Genomic DNA, 18,742 nt, shown 5'->3' with positions numbered 1-18,742 from the left:
AGTTCTCACGCTATTTTCTCCGGCGTAGCAAATCCTCGACGACTTCCTTCGAAGATGCGCTCAAGCTTTCATCGAGAGCATCGCAGCAGAATTCGGCGGTGCCTGTTTGAAGAAGGCGCGGTATTGACATATACTGTATGGGCAAAATAGATCGCGGTCTGTCAGTTTCATTCCTGAAGAGGTTTACGCTCCAAGTTGGAACGCAGCTGTAGGATACCCTGATGAGTTGGAACATAAGCAGTCAATTCGGGTCAGACGGGTGTGACCTTCCGCTTGTAACCATTTTGGTGAATGCCAACAGCACCACCAACAAGGAATAATTCTAGTCCTTTAGCATACTTGCCGCTCAAAATCACCTTCAACATTAAGAACGTTTTTGGTCATTCAAACTTGGTGGTTTCCCAAGCACAAGGCCACCCAACATGCCCACCGTGAGCCTTCCATCCAAGCCTGGCGCCTCTGTTGCTTATGAGCTTTTCGAAGGAGACTCAGAAAGTGATCTTCTCATTGTCTTCCTCAACGGTCTGGTATTACCACAACTTGCCTGGAAACCGTGCATTACTCTCTTCAAGGAGCAATCGAGCATTTTACCAAAGCCATGGATGCTCACTTATGATCGCTATGGACAAGGTGCCTCATCTAGAGACCCAAGAGAAAATTTACCAGAAAGAGAACCCGGCTACGCCCATACACTTGACCACGTGACCGACGACCTTCACGAATTGATTGAAACTCTCTCCCCTGGTCGTTGCTCGCGTATTGTTTTTGTCAATAACAGTATCGGTGCACACATCGCAAGAAGATATGCCGATAGGTAACATGAAACCGTTAGCTTTAGGGTCATCTTTCACTGACACACCCAGGTTTCCTAAAATTGTTGAAGGCATTCTGTTCCTGGACTCCAACCCCGGAAACGCTGATTACGCTGACATCTGGCCAAACCCGAAGGACCCTTCCTTCGACCTGGAGAAGATGATTCCCGCTGGCACTGCTCTTGAAGTATACGAAGCTGCGTATATCAAGATGACCACCGTATTTGCCGCGGATGCTAAGAATAAGGAGGGCTTTGATCGACGACAAATCAAAAGCATGTTGCCTGACCCATCCAAGCCAAAGCTCAAAGGATCCAAATCCACAAACAAAGGACCTTGGATTACAGTTGTAGGTCATGAGCTGGAGGCGTTCTCGAATGAAGAATGGTTGATGATGAAGGTACCATTAGGCATGGCTGCAAGGTATACTCAACCGTAAGTACCCCCTTAACACTTGTAAATCATGTTGAGGAATTACGCTAAAAAAAAGTGAAGTGAGTGGCAGAAATACAACGAGGGACTATGCCAGCTTACTGAGCCCGAAAGAGCGAAGGGACCACTCATTGCACCAAAATGTGGTCATTTTATTCAGAAGGATAACCCACCATTTGTTGCAGAACAGCTGGTAGAACTCATCAAGAATGTCGAGAGTACTCGATGAGAATGTTGAGACTTGTGCGGGTAAAGCATGAAAAAAGTTTTTTATTCAACTAGTACTGTCGCGAGTAATAAACAAACACGATACCAATACACAAGGATTCCAGAAAAAGCATTAATCGAGATTCGAGAGGACCGCGATGGATACTTTAAATGCCCAGATTTATACACTTACCACAACATAAGAACCTGGGAGATCTTGACCTGAAATGTCTGTCGACTTGTCTATGTCAAGGTGTTACATGGGATTTCCGTCAACGCAAACCACCGATTCGCAGCAAGACAAATCGTCTTTCAGAAGAAAACACTGATTACACGAAATATACTGCCATGCGTCATTTTGGAATGAAATTGTGTATATACGGACTTGCCAGGATGCCACATAGCCTTGAACACAACTTTTCAACAAGTTGGTAGTCTTTCTTCTTTGAGGAGTTTTGACCGACAGAGCGTGGGCGTGTTATGCAGGGTTTTTCAATGCAGTTCGTTTTAGTGCTTATGCCGATTACTCTTGGGCTTATTATTGGAAAGATAACCCGACCCGATCCATCTCCGGATACATAGTCCTTCGCTGGCACGAATCGCACGATGCAATTGGTCTTACTGTGGACCTTTTGAAACATAGTGGCAAGATTGCATGATGCGGTCCCTTGGATGGCACGAATCGCACGACGCATGGGGTTTTCCTGCGGAGTTATTGACGATGGCCCGACTGACTTCCTCATACGTGGTTCCTTCACGCAGTTGATGTTGGTTGGTGTATTCCGTGCATTTCTTCATCTCTCAACAAGTTTTTAACCTCAATAACTATGAACAAGTACCACTGCGCGTTTTCATAACGAGCCGAAACACTCAGGTGATTGAGAAAGGTGTCTCACAACTGCGCAATGTGACTAGGGAAATTGTGTCTCCGGAGAATACTTTAAGTGATATCAAATTGTACGTCGAGACAACAGTACAGAAGTTAGATATCGACCTTACAGAATATCGGCAAAAGGTCAAATTGACGATCGTGGAGAAATTAGAAGAGTGTTTCTTGTGGATTGTTCTTTTTGTGGAAAAGCTTGAAAATGTTTCTATTAGCGTGATTTCCTTATATAAAAGGGTTTTAAAAGGGATGTCTCAACTTTCACGTCGGAAAATCGCTCGCAAAGGCAATACTAGTGTAGTCTACTATTGTAACTCGCGCACTAACACTCAAAGAGCTCGAAGTTGTGCTGCGTATACAAACAGAGGACGAAGGGATATTCGCTCTAAAGAACTTTATTATATCGTCCACGTGCGGGAACCTGGTATACGTCGACAAACATAGAAAAGTCAGAATGATTCACCGCACAGCAAGAGATGTCCATCGTATTCAGTTCCTTATAATATCTTGGCGAAAGTCTCCGATAGCTTTCGAAGAGTACAAAACAACTTCATGGATTGTAGATGTCTACGCCCAAAATTCGTTCTAGAACCAACATGGGAAACAATCAGCCGCAAAATTCCATTTAAAGTCATTCTATCGGAGTGGACTGTAGGACCACATCGCTGGACAATGAATATTCTGTGGACCATGTGAGACGATCTATCATGTAAGTTACTCCAACTCCAGGATATTTCCAAGCTACAGATCATAGAGCTTACATATATAGCCTTCTAGGGCTCTCTGGATTGGATATAGAACCTGACTATTGACGCTTCTTGGGCGCACAACTAGCTTAGGAGAGGCTTACTGTAGAAATGCATGCATATTCCGCCTTTCTTCCGTATCGTCTTGGTCGGCTTTGGATGATCAGACACTGTGTACAGTGGGATACGTCCCAAATCTCGAGGCAGGTACATCGCTTCCTCATTATCCGCAACCCCATAGCTTTGCCATACCCGTACAAAATTGCCGCACGTCATAAGAAATAATTCATGCCACATCACCTGTTGAAAGATGAATACTAGACACGATCTTCATCAATCTACGCCGAGCTTAAGCCTTCCCAAGCAAATGCATAATCATCAAATCACCCTCCGCGCTCTCGTCTCCACGAAGTCAACCCCCCTCCCTACCGTTCCTTCACCCTCAAAATCCGCCACGTTGAGTCTGCTTTCTCCCCTCAATCCTCCTAAAATACCACAAAATCCATCTGTCGTAAATAGTGTCTTGGCAACCCTCTCCACCCTCCCAGTGATCCCAGTTCCCGCACCAACCTCCCCTTCAAATCTCAATATTCGAAGCACCTCCCTCAACGCCTCCACTTCCACCTTCTCCATCCCAGTTGGGTTAAGTAAGTGCAGCCCATCGATGAAACAGAACATAAGCGGTGGACGGAAGGTTAAAAGGTCTTTGAGTAGCGACATAGCAAGAGGTAGGGCAGAGTGTGTGGGCGCTAGTGACGAGAAGCGTGAAACTGAGAGGTCTATCTGTGTCGTAACGACCTCGGGAAGCAGGCGCACGAGTTGGAAAATAAGGCTCAGTACTACCATAGAAACTTTGCTCTTCGCAGGCCTCTCCTCTTCATCATCCTCATGCTCATCCTCTTCCTGCTCTTCTCCCCCCACAATCGGACGAGATAACGCACGCCGCTGGCAGAAATACGACAGCACGGGAATACCCGCATTCTGTGTAGCGAGAACGAGATGTGCAGTAGTAAGTGTATAACGCGATGGCCTCTCAGCCTGGTGCATCCCGCAGATCCAGAGGGATGCGCTAATAGGATTTTTGGACCAGCGCGCTATCCGTGTCAGGATCTCGGTGTGAAGCTGTAATTCTTTTGATCTCGAGGCTAACTTCTCTACTAGACCGTTTTGTGCGTATTTCTGTAGTCGGAGTCCGCTGGCGAGAAGTTGGGCGTGCGTGTATACGTTATGTTGAGAATGGGAAAGCGAACTGGAGGTCGGAGGTTCTGATAGTTGGAGAGGAGGGGAGGGGATATGGGTGGAGCGTGAATAATGCATGTCCCAGAGAATAGCTTTTGCCTCCTGGCGGAGTGAGGTCTGGATCGAGGTCGCAACGAGGCTTTCGACACGGCCTAGGAAGCGACCTTCGACTTCGCCGAGGAAACGCTCTAAGGCTCGCGCGATATCAATATTTTGACCCTCTTTCTCTTCGGCCGATTGTACCAATTTTTGGACATGTGCTTCTGTAACCAATTTCCCCTCGTTTTCCAAACGTTGGGCTAGGGCCTGCATTTTTGTGGTTTTGCCGGATATCAATTTTTCAAGGGCGTTCGTGTCAAAGGCGGAGGTTAGACGGTGCACAGATGACTTGAACCAGAACATTATCGAGACGAGGAGTTGAAAGATTAACGTGTAGAGCGAGGCGATGTAGCGTTTCATATGGGGGTTGGAGGAGTGGATTATCAATTGGCGTTTCCAGTAGCTGATATCCTCGCCCAGGTTTTCGAGACAGTCCGAGATGGCCATAGCGATCTTCCGGTGGTTGGTTGTTGCCTGCGGTTTATCAATGAATGGCCTAACTATCTGAGTGTGTGTGAGTGAGGTGGGAGAGTACCTTTACTATGGCAGCCAAAGATCCGGTCAAGAGACACACATACTTATCCTGGGTTGGAAGCACGGCAAAAACGTCTTTGAAATCATAGAGGCTCTGGCACAGGTTCCCGAAGTAATTTTTGAACTTGGACATCTTGCCTTTCTCTTTGGCTTTCCAAGCCGAGTGGGCGGTCGCTACGGCTTGAGCCACGGAGTTGAAGTCTGGTGGGCTATCAATGGGGGCGCGTTGGGTTTTGGGGATGCATTTTTGGAAGTCTTCCCATGCTTTGGCTAGCTCGAGACTTGATTCATCGAGCTTCTTTTCTTCTTCTGTTCTGGAACGGGGTTAGTATTTGTCGAGAACGTAGGCACCTATTGTTTGTAGTTGAAGGAAGATGGCCTTACTCGAAGTGTTGTGTTGCACCCAGGAGGAACAGGGACTTCCACTGTTGTCTGAGGATGACTGCATTTTTCTCATCTTCTTCATCTTTCGTTTCTTGTGTTGCGAGAACCACCGCGAGCTGGTCGTCAGGGTGGTCAGTCAGGACTGTGTGGCTGAATTGCCGGATTATTCGCTTGATGGGCTCTGTTGTAGTGTGTTCTAAGGTTTCTGTTGTCATGCCTTCTTGAATTGAGGTAATCACACTCGGTTTGAGAGTGAAGGTATTGATACGAGGCCTTGGATTCTTTCATATCCTGTCATGCTGGAGAGGCTGTGACATTCCAGTATCTCGATCGAAATGGTGGTCCAGCTGAAGCTGCAAAGTTCCGTGCGGAAACAGCCCCAAATTGTTCCAGGGTATTGACTGGTGGATAAAGCCTAAGGTTACGGCCCCCAAATATTTCTGCACCAAAGTCCTTTTCGGTCATTCTTGGGTGCTTCAGTTTTCTCTTTGGTAGGGTACCAGCTCTGCGTCCAATACCGGCTGCTGAATCGTTGGAGCTACGGTCCACTACTAATGTTCTTGGGGTGGACAAAATAACCTGGATTTTTGGATCCGAAAATCCGACCCCCAAATTTATACAACACGGAACGCTTACTATATTTATATAACAATTCACACTATAATGATATTTATTTAGAAGCTATAATAGCCAAAGTTATTAGTTATTTAGAAGAATTACGAGTCTAAGTAATAGCTTTTTATAATCAAAGGCCTTTTTATATATAATTTAGAAGTTTAAGTTCTTCTTGTGGATCAGGAAGGTACTCGGGGGTAATTCGGCTCGCCAAAAAATCCAGGTTATTTTGTCCACTGCATGGTTCCCCTGAGGCGCTCTGCTCGATTCCCAGCTCTTTCCTCCGCAACAACAAAAGGACAATAGCTGCCGGTGAGGAGGCGCATTGATGCTATATAAAGGGTGAGGCATCATGGATAGTGAGACGACAGTCGATGTTTCCCAATCCATGTCCTCGAAGACAGGATCGTCAGCATGGAATGGTGACAATCCCGCTAAGAACGGAACATCTTCAGCGGTAATGGACAATAACCATGCATCCCTAATGGCATCAGCGACGGCAGTTTCTGATGTTGCTTTCGTGGACCAGCCAGCTCCTGGCACAGTCGATATAGACAAGGCCGTACCTTCTGGAACGAATGTATCAACAGATCGCGACTACACAGTCAAAATCGCTGTACCTCCAGTCTTGTACCAACTGGAGTGGCAGGACGGACGTCATTGGAAGCCAAGTTTCTACTCGAGCAGTCCATTCACGAATATTCGCATAGTCGAAGAAACAGTGTCAGCGGAATTCCAAGCACCTACTCAGATTGTGGAAGAAGAGGAAGAGAAGAAACCTCAGCCAATCCTAGAGGTCGTCACCGCGATCCATGGGACTGCCGCACGGGACAAACGCAAACCCATGCCGCTCAGCGACACTGGCAATGTCATCATCGACGAGGAACCAGATGCAAATTCGGAGAAGCCAAAACCAGAACTCTCCGAAGTGCCAATTCCCTACAGCTTGGATGAAATTGCAATCAATCGGATTGAAGAAAGCAGAGTTATCATACACTCCCAGCCGTTGATTAAGATGCTGAAATCGATCGTTAACTACTATCCACTGGAAAGGCTATACAACCATCACACTGGTGATACCTTCACGATTCACGAGCCGTATAAGCCTCTCCTCCATCACCGCAATGAGATCAAAGCTTTTTCGACCGCGGGCAACTCGACTTACAACCTTTCAAAGGGCAACGCAACACAAGATGAGAAAGATGAAGTCGCGAAAATGATCAAGCATTCTAAGTATCTGGTAGATTTCCTCGAACCACGCTATCAAAGGTTCAAAGAGAAGGCTGGGGGTCGCCTGTCGAAAGAGATTCCTTCCGTCCAATTTGATGAACTTTGGTACATGTTCCGGCCCGGGACCGACGTCTATTTTGCCAAAGAAGAAAAGATCATGGGAGGAGTTGTCATAGGTACATTATTAGATCGTGATGGCGATCTTATAATTAAGATTTGGCATCTGGCGTTCGATGGCAAAGTCCTCAAACGCAAGGCTTGGTCAGTCTACATCCTGAAATTCCAGGGAGAAGCCGATATCACCTCTTTCGATACTTGTCCGTGCAAATACTGGGACACCAAAGATGGTGGGAAAAGACGAAGGGTTTTCGAAACCCGGGGAGAGACTATTTTTCGCCTGTGCCAAAATAGACATAAGCAGGTCTTCTACAACGGAAAGTTGCCAAGTGACGGCGATGAGGTGGTTAGTGCAAGAAACTTCCGTATTCCCGATGTTCTCCTGACAAGTTCCAGTTCAAGGGGATTGTTATTATTGACAACGATCCAATCAGCAATCTTGCGCTGCAGCAAAACGCAGACTATAAAGAAACTCCATCGGTGACGACGTCCTCGAATACTGGTAGCATCAGAAGAGCGAGTGTTTCTTCAACCTCAAGTGCTCCCGAACCCGATGACGAGCCCAGGTACTCGAGTTCAGCAGCGGGCTCAGTGGCTGGTGGCCTATCAGGCGACGGTGAAGATGCCGCAAAGACCACACACAACACACCAGATTTCAAATGGGTCAATTACAAAAACCTGACCGTCGAAAGCCAGGGACTCACCAAACATCACTTTCTTCTTTTCGACCCATACCTTACCGGGTTCGCAGTCCTAGCAAAGAAATGGAGTAAGCCTTGTTCAGGACACCCTCACTTCGTTAATTTAAAGTTGTTCTCTAACAGTCCTCGATAGGAATATTTGACATTGACTACATCTCAGAAGTGCCAAAAAGAGTAAACATGATTGACAGTGTTGTTATGGAAGCCACGAAACAAGCAATCGTCAAAGCCATCTCTCACCCGCAGAATCGAGCATGGAAGCTAGATTTCATTCAGGGGAAAGGCGAAGGCCAAATCGTCTTGCTTCACGGTATATCGTGCCCGCCCCGGTAATTTAAACAGAGAAATTGACATTGAGTGGTAGGACCCCCGGGTGTTGGCAAGACATACACGGTTGGTGAGTGAAATATACCACACCCGCTTTAAATATTCATTTGCTTACTAGTCAACCAGAATGCGCGGCAGAAGCCACAGGAAGACCACTGATCTCCTTAACCATCGCAGATATAGGACTGGATGAGAAGAAGATCGAAAAGCAAATGACCAAATGGTTCAGCTTAGCCGAACGGTGGGAAGCAATCCTGCTAATCGACGAAGCCGACATCTTCCTTGAGCGCCGTCGAGGATCAGACATCGCCCGAAACGGATTGGTCTCCGGTAGGAAATAACGTTCATGTTTCAGCCTATTCACACGCTTACAATTATCGAATTATAGTGTTCCTGCGTAAAATGGAGTATTTTCAAGGCCTGCTCTTCCTCACCACCAACCGCATCGGGCAGATCGACGACGCCTTCCTCTCTCGCGTGCACGTCGTGATCGGCTACGCGCCCCTCGACGAGCCCAAACGGAAGCGGATCTGGAACGGCTTCTTCCGCAAGCTGGAGCACGACATGGCGACCCCTAACCGCGACGGGCCCAAGATCGAAGTCAGTAAGTACGCTAAAGAATATATTTTGAATGACGCGGAAGTGAAAGCCCTGAGCTGGAATGGCCGCGAGATCCGCAATGCGTTCCAAACGGCGATCTCGCTGGCGGGATACGAGGCCGCGACGGATCCGAAGTGGAGCCCGGAGAAGACGATCGATGTTCAGCAGGAGCATTTTGCGAGTGTGGTCATGATGAGTAGGGAGTTTCATAGCTATATGGATAGTATTGGGGAGCAGGACGAGGCAGATCGCGCAAGGGCGAGGCTGGAGAGGAATGATGAGCATATGCTTGGAGGGCAGTCTGTCTGAGTTCGATCCTCCTGTATAAGGAGATGCCAGAATGGAAAATGCCAGAATGATGATGAGGGGTCTGATTCCGACGCTGGGTCAAGCAGCTGGTTTTATACGACGTATCTTTATCGCCTTCCGAGCTCGTGGCCACTTCCTATTGCCGCAATTATAATTGAACATCTGCTTCCGAGGACCTTCTTTCGAGTCAAAAGTAAACTGGAGTGAACCATACCCTTCACTTGCGCACACCTCACAAACAACAGTCGCGTGAGAGGCTACATACATCATGCTTTAAATCATCAACAAGATGCTACTGCGAGTGAGATATCTGCGAAATTAAGAGTGAAGCAATCGGAATAATTCACAATTTGATGCCATTGGTTGTGCTGGTCTTCAAGGAAGATTTTGCTGCTTTCCGCTTTTACTATTAGTCTATAGCTGAGCTTGCAGATCAAGGCTAGGCAACTTACACATCTGTGTTCTTTGCTGTGTTGGAGTTTTATAGTAAGTTTTATAGTACGACACTTTAACATAAATCTCTTACTTACATTGTAAAAGTTTTCGGTAGTTTTAAATAGAAATCGAAAACTTCTAGTGTAATTAAGTAAGATTAATTAAACTAGCAAATAGGATGTTACTAACCCCAGCTTATAGTTAAATACTATGCAGAAATCCCCACGAGCTGATGGCAACTCGCGTTTTTCACCTCAAAATTAGCACTCGTGGGCTGATCTTAGCGAGGTATCCTCTACTGAAATTTCTAGTTTTGGCTACGACAATGTTTCTCGAACAATTTGGTCAGCTCTGAACGGCCAATTGGATATTGAAACCTCCTCCCTTGTAGCTAGCGGACACCGACAATTTTTTATCCAGATTCTACCAAACCAGCGAGGGTTACACGAGGAAAATCGTTGCTGCCTTCAGGCTCTCGCTGTATTGCCGGCATATATCTGGACAGACTGCTGTTCCTTGACGAATCAGCATGGATATGTTGCATTGATCTGTCTGAGACGTCGGAGCTGAAAGTACCCCCAGACGCAGAGGATGAGGAACCTATCATTCGACACATCTTCATTTCGGAAAATTGGCTAAGCACTAATTCGGAAATCGTCTTTCGAATACTGCCAAACGCGAATTTCCTTTTTGTGTGTGGGCATGTACCTGCCATTATCTCGAAGGCCTTGTATTCTCAAGGGACATATAGATGAATTAGTGTTTGACAGGTAAGTCCTGGAATCTGCGCGTGAAAGCTCGCCGTGGGTATCTTAAAATCATTCATTGATTGGATGATTAAGGGTAGGCTAAAATACAATACACATGTGTACAAAGATTCACTGTGAGGTGCGATCAATATGGTTTCTTATCAGCGCATTATCGAGACTACGCTTCTCGAGGTTACTCAAGTCAGCAATCTATCGCCGTCGTGCAACCAGCTACAGAACTAACAGTTTCTCATTAGTACACGTTTCGCAATCCTGTGCGGCACAAGGTAACTAGGAGTGCAAGTACAATCGGCAGTTAAACCAGGTTTTGCAATACATTTGCAGACGATCGTAACCCTTTGGAGAAACCTTCATTGCTGTTCAAATACGCGGGAGTTCCAACGCGAGAAGAGAATCTATATTATGGGTTGAAATGTTTGATCTCTTTCACTTTTTGACAGATTTTTCTCACTGATTGCCAAACACACTCTCTCGTATGAATGAAAATAACAAATGACAACGCAAGTGCGGATATTTAGGCAATTTACTCCTTTTATTCTCAGGGAGCCAGGAGGTGTCAAATTTCAATTAACGGCCGTATTAATCTCGCACCATGTAAGTCCACGAAACGCGACAACACATTTTCTAATTTCCGAACAAGCAGAAACTCAGCTTGCATATTTTTCATCTACTGGATCAAAGCCCATCTTTAACAAAAGGGTAAATGAGGACGAAACGCTTTACTTACTTAATCACAGGTGCGAGCTAATTTCTGACAGTCAGAATGTAGTTTACCAACACCAACACTTTCCAGTCAGAACTTAAAAATCCAACCAACAAACCCCTCATGCCAAGATCTTTGGAAGGATCTGTTTGCAAGTTTTAAGAAGCTGGTTTCTCCCCGCAAAGAAAAGTTCCGAATTGAGTCTTTCCATACAAAATGGCAGACTTTGAAAAAACCTACCAAGATGCCTTCGAGGCCGGTTTACTCCCAGGTGTTGCCCTCCTGGCCAGTAACAAAGACGGTATACTTACTTCCCACCTACCATATACAGCTCACTAAAATCACCTTCAGGAACTTTCCACTACTCCAAGACAATCGGCGTCCGCTCTCTCGCCGAATCCTCCACTCCTCAGCCCATGCAACTAGATTCCATCCTCGGCATTGCCTCATGCACCAAACTCATGACGGCAATATCTGTGCTTCAATGCGTAGAACGAGGGCTTTTAGATCTCGACGCGGATGTATCTGATATCCTACCCGAAACCAGTGAGTTCGGCGTGATTACGGCGTTTGACGAGGTGAAGAATGAAGCCACAATCATACCTAGGACCAAGAAAATGACGCTGGGGTATACCTCCCCCTAAAAGCCATGTTCATATTCTAAGAGACCAAAAAGCCACCTCCTAACCCACACCTCCGGCTACACATACGACCTCATCACCCCCCTCCTAACCTCCTGGCGCGTTTCGTGCTCCGAAACGCCCTGGCTCGGCGGCACCATCCCGCAGAAATGCACACTCCCGCTGCTTTTCGAGCCCGGAACATCGTGGATGTACGGGTGCTCGCTGGAATGGGCTGGGAAAGCTGTCGAGAGAGCCACGGGGCTTACACTCGAGGAGTACATGAAAGCGAATATTTGGTCGCCGTTGGGGCTTGATGATATCACGTTTTATCCTAAGGAGAGGGAGGATATGAAAGAAAGGATGGCGACGCTGGCGATGCTAGATCCTGATGGTATCGCAGTCGATGCATCAGATTTCGACATGAATGCCGGCGCGACGGATTGTCTTGGTGGTGGAGGGGCGTTTGCTAGTATGCCTGCTTATTTCACGCTTTTGCAGGCGGTCATGCGTGAGGATCCGAAGTTATTGTCGAAGGCCTCGTATGAGGAGCTTTGGAGACCGCAGTTAGATGATGTATGTAAGGAGGCGTTTAATGAGTTAATCAAAACAGATGATATGTGGTATACTATTCTGGGTGTGGGAGTCCCGAGGGAGGCGAGGAAGGATTGGTGTTTTGCCGGACTGGTTTGTGAGGAGGGTTTTGAGGGGGGACATAGCAAGGGAACGGTGCTTTGGGGGGGATTGCCGTGTTTGGTTTGGGTGAGTGTTTTGACTATGTTGACGTTGACTGTGTGGTATCTGTTTTTGAATGTCGATTTAATAGTTGATTTTGGTAATGAGTGCTGATTCATCATAGTTCATCGACCGCGAAAAGGGCCTTTGTGGTATTGCTGGTGCGCAGGTGATGCCTCCCATGGAACCGAGAATTATGGATTTGCATGAGGGGTTTCAGAAGGGGATCTATGATGTTTTTGCAAAAGCTGGGGAGGAGGTGGTGGGTGGGGATGAAGGTCGTTGAGGTGGGATATCTCAATGATCAAGAATCATGTCGAAGATTTCTGGGTCTTGTCGAACGGAGATGGCTTTATCATCGAATTTTTTTATGAGTTTCTGCTTTCTGCACCACGTAAGCATGGTTTCTGTATTCCTCGATTGAGTTACGTGAGTGAAGAAGGTATTCGACATCTTAGAATTGCACTCTACGAGGTCAAGCTCCTCTTCATTATGTGAAAGACTTGTCTAAGCTCTATTCGCCTCACTGATTCGGTCTAAAACTCCAAGCCATGTCACTCAAGTAGCATGATAGCACGTTATAAAGTGTATCCACGCCGTCTTTGAGAACTCGGTCGTTGTAGACTTCCGCAGTTGATGATCTTGATGATCTTGAACACGTGCCTACCACCTATCAACCACAGTTTAGATATGATTGAAGATCTGTCGCTCGGAAATTAAGCCGTCGTAGTTCTGTTGCGCGTAAGCGTAATCTTCCCCGCAGCTACTGTTAGTAACCTGTCAGCTACTCTCTCCTGCACGAAGCGCTAAAAGACTCAAACAAGAGCGCCTATAGGATCGTACGGATCTCTCTCAATTACGATTACTGAGGGTACTCTGGCCACTCAACTGTAGGTGTTACTAAACCCGCCAATTAAATCGGTGGATCGTCCGTAGACGAGTGCAGTTGGGTCCGTAAGTTCCGAGCGAATACTGTCTTTTGTGTGGAACGTGGCGATTTGTGCGTATTATTTAGAAGTCACAGGCCAAATTATTCCGAAAAAGAGGAGGTTCTAATGTGATATTGTAGATCACAAGTCTCGAGAGGCGAGCGGAAGGGATCGAAAAGCCAAGAGATCGTATGCATTCCAGCGGCGAGGTTACCAGATCTACGGGATCGGTACGTGAGCTGCCGATACCGATACTTTGGTTTAAAAGACAGGTAAAATAACAATAATCTTCAAAGGCAGAAATGCACTGTGGGAAACCCCAATGAATTTAAAGGACGCGAATAGTGATCCTCAAATCCGACTCAGAGAATGGCAATACGAGGCGAAGAGTGTGCAGAGGAAGTTGAAGAAGTGGAAATGATATGGCAGGGGAATTGCTGAACTGAACATTGAGCAGGTGAGAGAGATTGAGGAAAGAGATAAATGAGAATGGAGACAGAGATCAAAGCTTTTGATGATGACAGCATCCAAGACGTGAATCACATGCGAGATACCGAATATATATTGTTCGAGATCAAATCAAGCTTTCCACACCGACTCCACGGTCTCGGTCTTGAGTCAAGGCCGGCACTACAAGGTGGATTCGAAATCGAAGAAATAATTCTTCCATGTTACCTGTCTCGAATTAAAGACTATAACGATTAATCAATCTAAAAGCGAGGGGTCATAGCTATTCATAGAAGCTTAAGCCGGCCTACCGCGAATGGGTCATCATCTACGACCACTCGTAAAATGGGAAGCACGTCCAATGGAAAATTCCTGTACACATGGTTTCTTGGTGGAGATGAACCGGTGCAGAAGGTCATGCTTGGATCATAGATTGACTGTCTCGCAACATGGAAAAACTCGAAGACGGAGAAAGATTGGGGCAATGGGGTTAATACGGGGTCACCCCGTCATGCTGAGATGTCTCTGTGGAGGTCTCCGCAGTAGTTGGGATCCTCTGATTTCACTGTTCCCTAAATGATGGTTTAAGATAACCGAAATAATCGATTTCAAGAGGAGAAAAGAGTAGCAGAACGGTTAAGAAAAACTGTTGATGTATGAAATTGAGTTAGACAACGTATACAAATTATTTGTGAAGGGATGGCAATTGCTGTGAAGGTACGAAATCCAGGTATTTTCAAGGGTAGTGCCGACGTGGCTTCGGCTCGATCCTCGGTCCAGACTTGATTGGCGGAATCTTTACCAAGCGAAGCACAACATCAGCGGGATATTAGTGGGGCCGCTCCGTTAGCCCACCTTCCCCATTGGGCCGCGTATAAGATAGTCGACCCCAGATTGGGTAGCTCCCCGCTACCCCTGGACATTTCCTCTTCCTCGCTCAAGTCACGACTGACAAGTGCGATTGTGTAACCTGTTCAAGCCAAGCCAGCGTCTTCCTGTTTGCCGCTCGTACTACTTTCTCCTCGTCGCTATTAACTGATTCATACAAGGACATCTCACCCGTTGATGAGCGCCGAGCACGTGTCAGGAATCTCCCTTCCATACCGGCCGGCAGACTCGTAATCAAGCTCACCCAAGCCTAAACAAGCTCCACAATGTCCCCGACATGAATCTTATCTTAGTTTGACGAACTAGAATGGATCGTATACAGCAAATGGAGTCCCCAGAATGGAGCGTCTGGAGAATGGAGGCTAGAGGTCTGGAGCAATGGTGGACTGGCACGAAGTGGATGTGAAGTGGAAGGGGAAGTGGAGAGGGCAAGTGCGATATGGAGGGCATAAAGGGTGGTACCTTCGCCGTCACGACAGTTGGATCTCAGGAACACGCTCTCTCCTCTCCCTCTTCTCTCCCTCTTTACTTCATCTCGAATCTTCATCATCCAGGGATAGCCGTCTAGGAAGATAGACACCATGGCTATCGATACTACCCACGATGTCAAGATGGCCGATGAAAAGGCTCAGATCGAAGACACTGCCAACTTCGATCAAAATGCAAAGGCTTCCGAATACAAGGCCAGTGCCATTGAGGCAGAGAATGCCGAACACAACATGGGCGTGTTGGAGGCCGTGAAAGCATATCCGATGGCATCTCTGTGGGCATTCGTCATGTCTTGCACCATTGTAAGTTGATATTGAAACCGATCCGTGGATCAATCCCATGTACGAATCCCATGCTAACCCTTCAGATCATGGAATCTTACTGTGTCTTCCTCATCGGTAACTTCATCGCTCTACCCGCCTTCACCAGAGAATTCGGTATCATCAACCCTGCGACCGGCAAATACGTGATTGAGACCAAGTGGCAGTCCGCCCTTCAAGTCTCAGGCCAACTCGGTGCTTTAATCGGAGTCTTCCTCGCCGGTCCTCTCACCAGTCGTATTGGATACCGATGGGCAACGATCACGGGTTTGATGGCTTTAAACGGCTTCATCTTCATCTTTTACTTTGCCAACTCACTTCCTATTATGTTTGTCGCTCAACTTCTCGAGGGCATGCCATGGGGTATCTTTATTGCCAACGCTCCGGCATACTGCAGTGAGATTGTACCACTGAGACTTCGTGCTCCTGCTACCCAGATGTTGCAAATGTTCTGGGCCATTGGTAGTATCATTGTGGGTGGTGTCACATATCATTACAACACCAGTCCCAACGCGGACGCGTACAGGTATGTGCAGTTGATCACTGCAATCAACCCTAACTGACTGATGATAGAATCCCCATCGCCCTCCAATGGTTGTTCCCAACCCCACTTGCAATTCTTATCTTCTGTGCACCAGAGTCACCATGGTGGTTGGTGCGAAAAGGTCGTCTCGATGAGGCAGTCAATGCTGTTGGGCGTCTTGGACGAAAGTCCAGATCGAACCCAGGTGAAACCGTGGCCATGATGCGTCGTACCGTTGAGCTTGAATTGTCCGACAAGGAACCAAATCACCTCGAGTTATGGAAAGGTGTTGACCGTTACCGTACTCTTATCGTTTGCTGCGTGTACCTGGCACAGAATTTGACTGGTAACTTGATTGCGAATCAGGCCGTCTACTTTTTCGAGCGTAAGTTTCGTCATCGCCCTTTAAAAATCATACTGATTCAGAACAGAGGCTGGTATAAGCACTGACACCGCATTCGCTCTTGGTCTGATTACTTCTGCCCTACAATGGATCTTCGTCATGTTATCTTGGATCCTAACCACATACATCGGTCGACGAACCATTTATCTCTGGGGTTCAGCAATCAACGTATTTCTACTCATTTGTCTCGGTATTGCAGCCTCGGTTGGTGCATCGCACGCGGCTAGTCTTGCACAGGCATCCTTGGGATTGATCGTCTCGGTTCTGTTTACTTTGGGTCCTGCTCCTGCATCCTGGGTCATTATTGGAGAAACTTCATCTATCCGTCTTCGACCCCTTACCACTGGTATTGGACGTGCTTGCTACTATATTGTCGAAATTCCTTGCATTTTCCTCGCAAGTTATATGCTCAACCCAACTGTAAGTACTACACCTTGAGTCTGCCGAAATGACCACTGACATATTGTAGGGTGGAAACCTTGGTGGTAAATGTGGTTACGTCTGGGGTGGAACTGGTCTCGTCTGCTTGATTGCCGCATACTTCTACCTTCCTGAGATGAAGGGGCGATCTTACCGTGAGATTGACATCTTGTTCAAACGCAAGGTGCCAGCGCGTAAATGGAAGAAGACGGAGATCGATATCAATGATGATGAGTAGATGGAAATGTCCCTTGCAATGATTTGATGAGTATTTTGCTGAAGAGCATGGCATATGTTGCTTACCATAGCTAATGTTTCAATGTAATCGCTTGTTCGCTCTACTATGTTATAATTTCTACTCGCATATTGTGAAATTAGATTTGATATAATGCTTCCACTTCCCAACATGTTCAGTATCTTGTTTTTCGTTCTTGATACTGCTTTCTGTGTGCTTTGGTTCTTGATTCAGTAATCTAAAGTTCCCTGATACATGTATATCAGGATGACTTGGCTTTCCTTTCAGCCTGTTAGGGTGTGGTGAGAGTTGTGTTGGAAAGTTGGTAAAGTGGGGTTATTGTGTTGGTAGTGTTGTGAGTAAGACGAACAACCTCAGCCAACTAACCCACCTGGCCATAGGATTTCCTGTTATTCGGTTTTGTTTTTATATACACTTCGAATACCCATCTAATGCTCTCTCTCTATACTCGGTAACTAGCGAAAACCTTCTAAGTTCAAACACTCATTCAACACACAGCCCAAATACATCCTAACACCCCCCAAGAAACTCCCCTACAACCAAAAGCGAGCACCCCAGCGCTCCGCTCATACAAAAATGTCTAAACTGACAATGTCCACCGACCTCTCCCTCATCTACAAGCAGTTCTTCCCGCCCAAACCGCCCCTCACGGAAGCCAACCTCCCCGATCAAACCGGGAAACATTTCATCGTCACAGGCGCCACGAGCGGTGTGGGGTTTGATCTCGCAAAGATACTGTATGATAAAGGCGGGAACGTGTATATGTTTACGAGGGATGAGGGGAAGACTGTCGCGTGTATGAATCGGATCAAAGAATCCTCAAATTCCTCCACACCAGGCACACTCCATCACATCCACATCGACCTCTCCGATCTCTCCACCATCGCGCCGGCTGTGAAGCAGTTTAAGCAGCTATCGAAAGAGTTGGACGTCTTATTCAACAACGCCGGCGTGGCAAGTGCGCCGTTCGAGCGCCGCTCGGAACAGGGACTGGAAATGCATTATGCGACGAATGTCGCAGGTCCGTATCTCCTTACCAAACTCCTCATGCCCTCCCTCATCGCCACGGCAAAGTCGCGGCCACAGAATACTGTGAGGGTGATCTGGACGGCGAGTATACTGGTCGAGATGATGGCTCCTCTGGGAGGCGTGCGGATCGAACAATTAAGCAACCCCGGACCGGATATCAATCTCCACTACGCGGCGAGCAAAGCCGCGAACTACTTCCTAGCATCCGAATACCATCGGCGCGCCGCGCGTGATGCTGGGGTCGTTCATCTCGCGGTTAATCCGGGCAGTTTGCATACGAATACGTGGCGGACTTGTCCGTGGTACTATTATTGGCCGTTTTATCCGCTGTTGTCCAGGAGTGTTATGGGCGCGTATACGAATCTTTGGGCGGGGTTGCATGGGGGCGTGGAAGGGGGGGATGGGGGGAGGTATGTGGTGCCGTTTGGGGACTGGCATCCTGGGCAGAGGGAGGATGTGGTGTGGGCGTTGAGGGGGGTGGAGGAAGGGGGGACGGGACAGGCGAAGGGGGTTTGGGAGTGGTGTGAGGGGGGTTAC

At 47.2% G+C, this 18,742-nt stretch overlaps 5 protein-coding genes across 5 annotated transcripts; 4 read left to right on the top strand and 1 right to left on the bottom strand.

The window, feature by feature from the left end:
* Window positions 1–422: 422 nt before the first annotated feature.
* On the top strand, window positions 423–1,473 carry GLAREA_10426 (alpha/beta-Hydrolase; the record flags this gene model as incomplete). Its single annotated transcript, XM_008080476.1, has 3 exons — window positions 423–814; window positions 864–1,247; window positions 1,308–1,473. 3 exons carry the CDS (start codon window positions 423–425, stop codon window positions 1,471–1,473), a joined length of 942 nt encoding a protein of 313 aa, XP_008078667.1.
* Window positions 1,474–3,461: 1,988 nt separating this feature from the next.
* Window positions 3,462–5,554, bottom strand: GLAREA_10425 (uncharacterized protein; the record flags this gene model as incomplete). Its single annotated transcript, XM_008080475.1, has 3 exons — window positions 3,462–4,925; window positions 4,996–5,269; window positions 5,340–5,554. The coding sequence occupies 3 exons, from the start codon at window positions 5,552–5,554 to the stop codon at window positions 3,462–3,464; spliced, it is 1,953 nt and encodes a 650-aa protein (XP_008078666.1).
* Window positions 5,555–6,306: 752 nt separating this feature from the next.
* GLAREA_10424 (P-loop containing nucleoside triphosphate hydrolase) lies at window positions 6,307–9,238 on the top strand (the record flags this gene model as incomplete). The annotated part of the gene is made up of 6 exons (XM_008080474.1): window positions 6,307–7,647; window positions 7,698–8,070; window positions 8,136–8,312; window positions 8,367–8,399; window positions 8,456–8,659; window positions 8,718–9,238. The coding sequence occupies 6 exons, from the start codon at window positions 6,307–6,309 to the stop codon at window positions 9,236–9,238; spliced, it is 2,649 nt and encodes an 882-aa protein (XP_008078665.1).
* Window positions 9,239–11,362: 2,124 nt separating this feature from the next.
* Window positions 11,363–12,787, top strand: GLAREA_10423 (beta-lactamase/transpeptidase-like protein; the record flags this gene model as incomplete). The annotated part of the gene is made up of 4 exons (XM_008080473.1): window positions 11,363–11,447; window positions 11,498–11,774; window positions 11,823–12,528; window positions 12,626–12,787. The coding sequence occupies 4 exons, from the start codon at window positions 11,363–11,365 to the stop codon at window positions 12,785–12,787; spliced, it is 1,230 nt and encodes a 409-aa protein (XP_008078664.1).
* Window positions 12,788–15,346: 2,559 nt separating this feature from the next.
* On the top strand, window positions 15,347–17,158 carry GLAREA_10422 (MFS general substrate transporter; the record flags this gene model as incomplete). Its single annotated transcript, XM_008080472.1, has 5 exons — window positions 15,347–15,556; window positions 15,622–16,100; window positions 16,148–16,482; window positions 16,529–16,920; window positions 16,970–17,158. The coding sequence occupies 5 exons, from the start codon at window positions 15,347–15,349 to the stop codon at window positions 17,156–17,158; spliced, it is 1,605 nt and encodes a 534-aa protein (XP_008078663.1).
* Between the last annotated feature and the right edge of the window lie 1,584 nt (window positions 17,159–18,742).

Source organism: Glarea lozoyensis (assembly GCF_000409485.1).
Source record: "Glarea lozoyensis ATCC 20868 chromosome Unknown GLAREA13, whole genome shotgun sequence".
NCBI lineage: Eukaryota > Fungi > Ascomycota > Leotiomycetes > Helotiales > Helotiaceae > Glarea > Glarea lozoyensis.
This window is presented reverse-complemented; position numbering and strand designations above follow the sequence as displayed.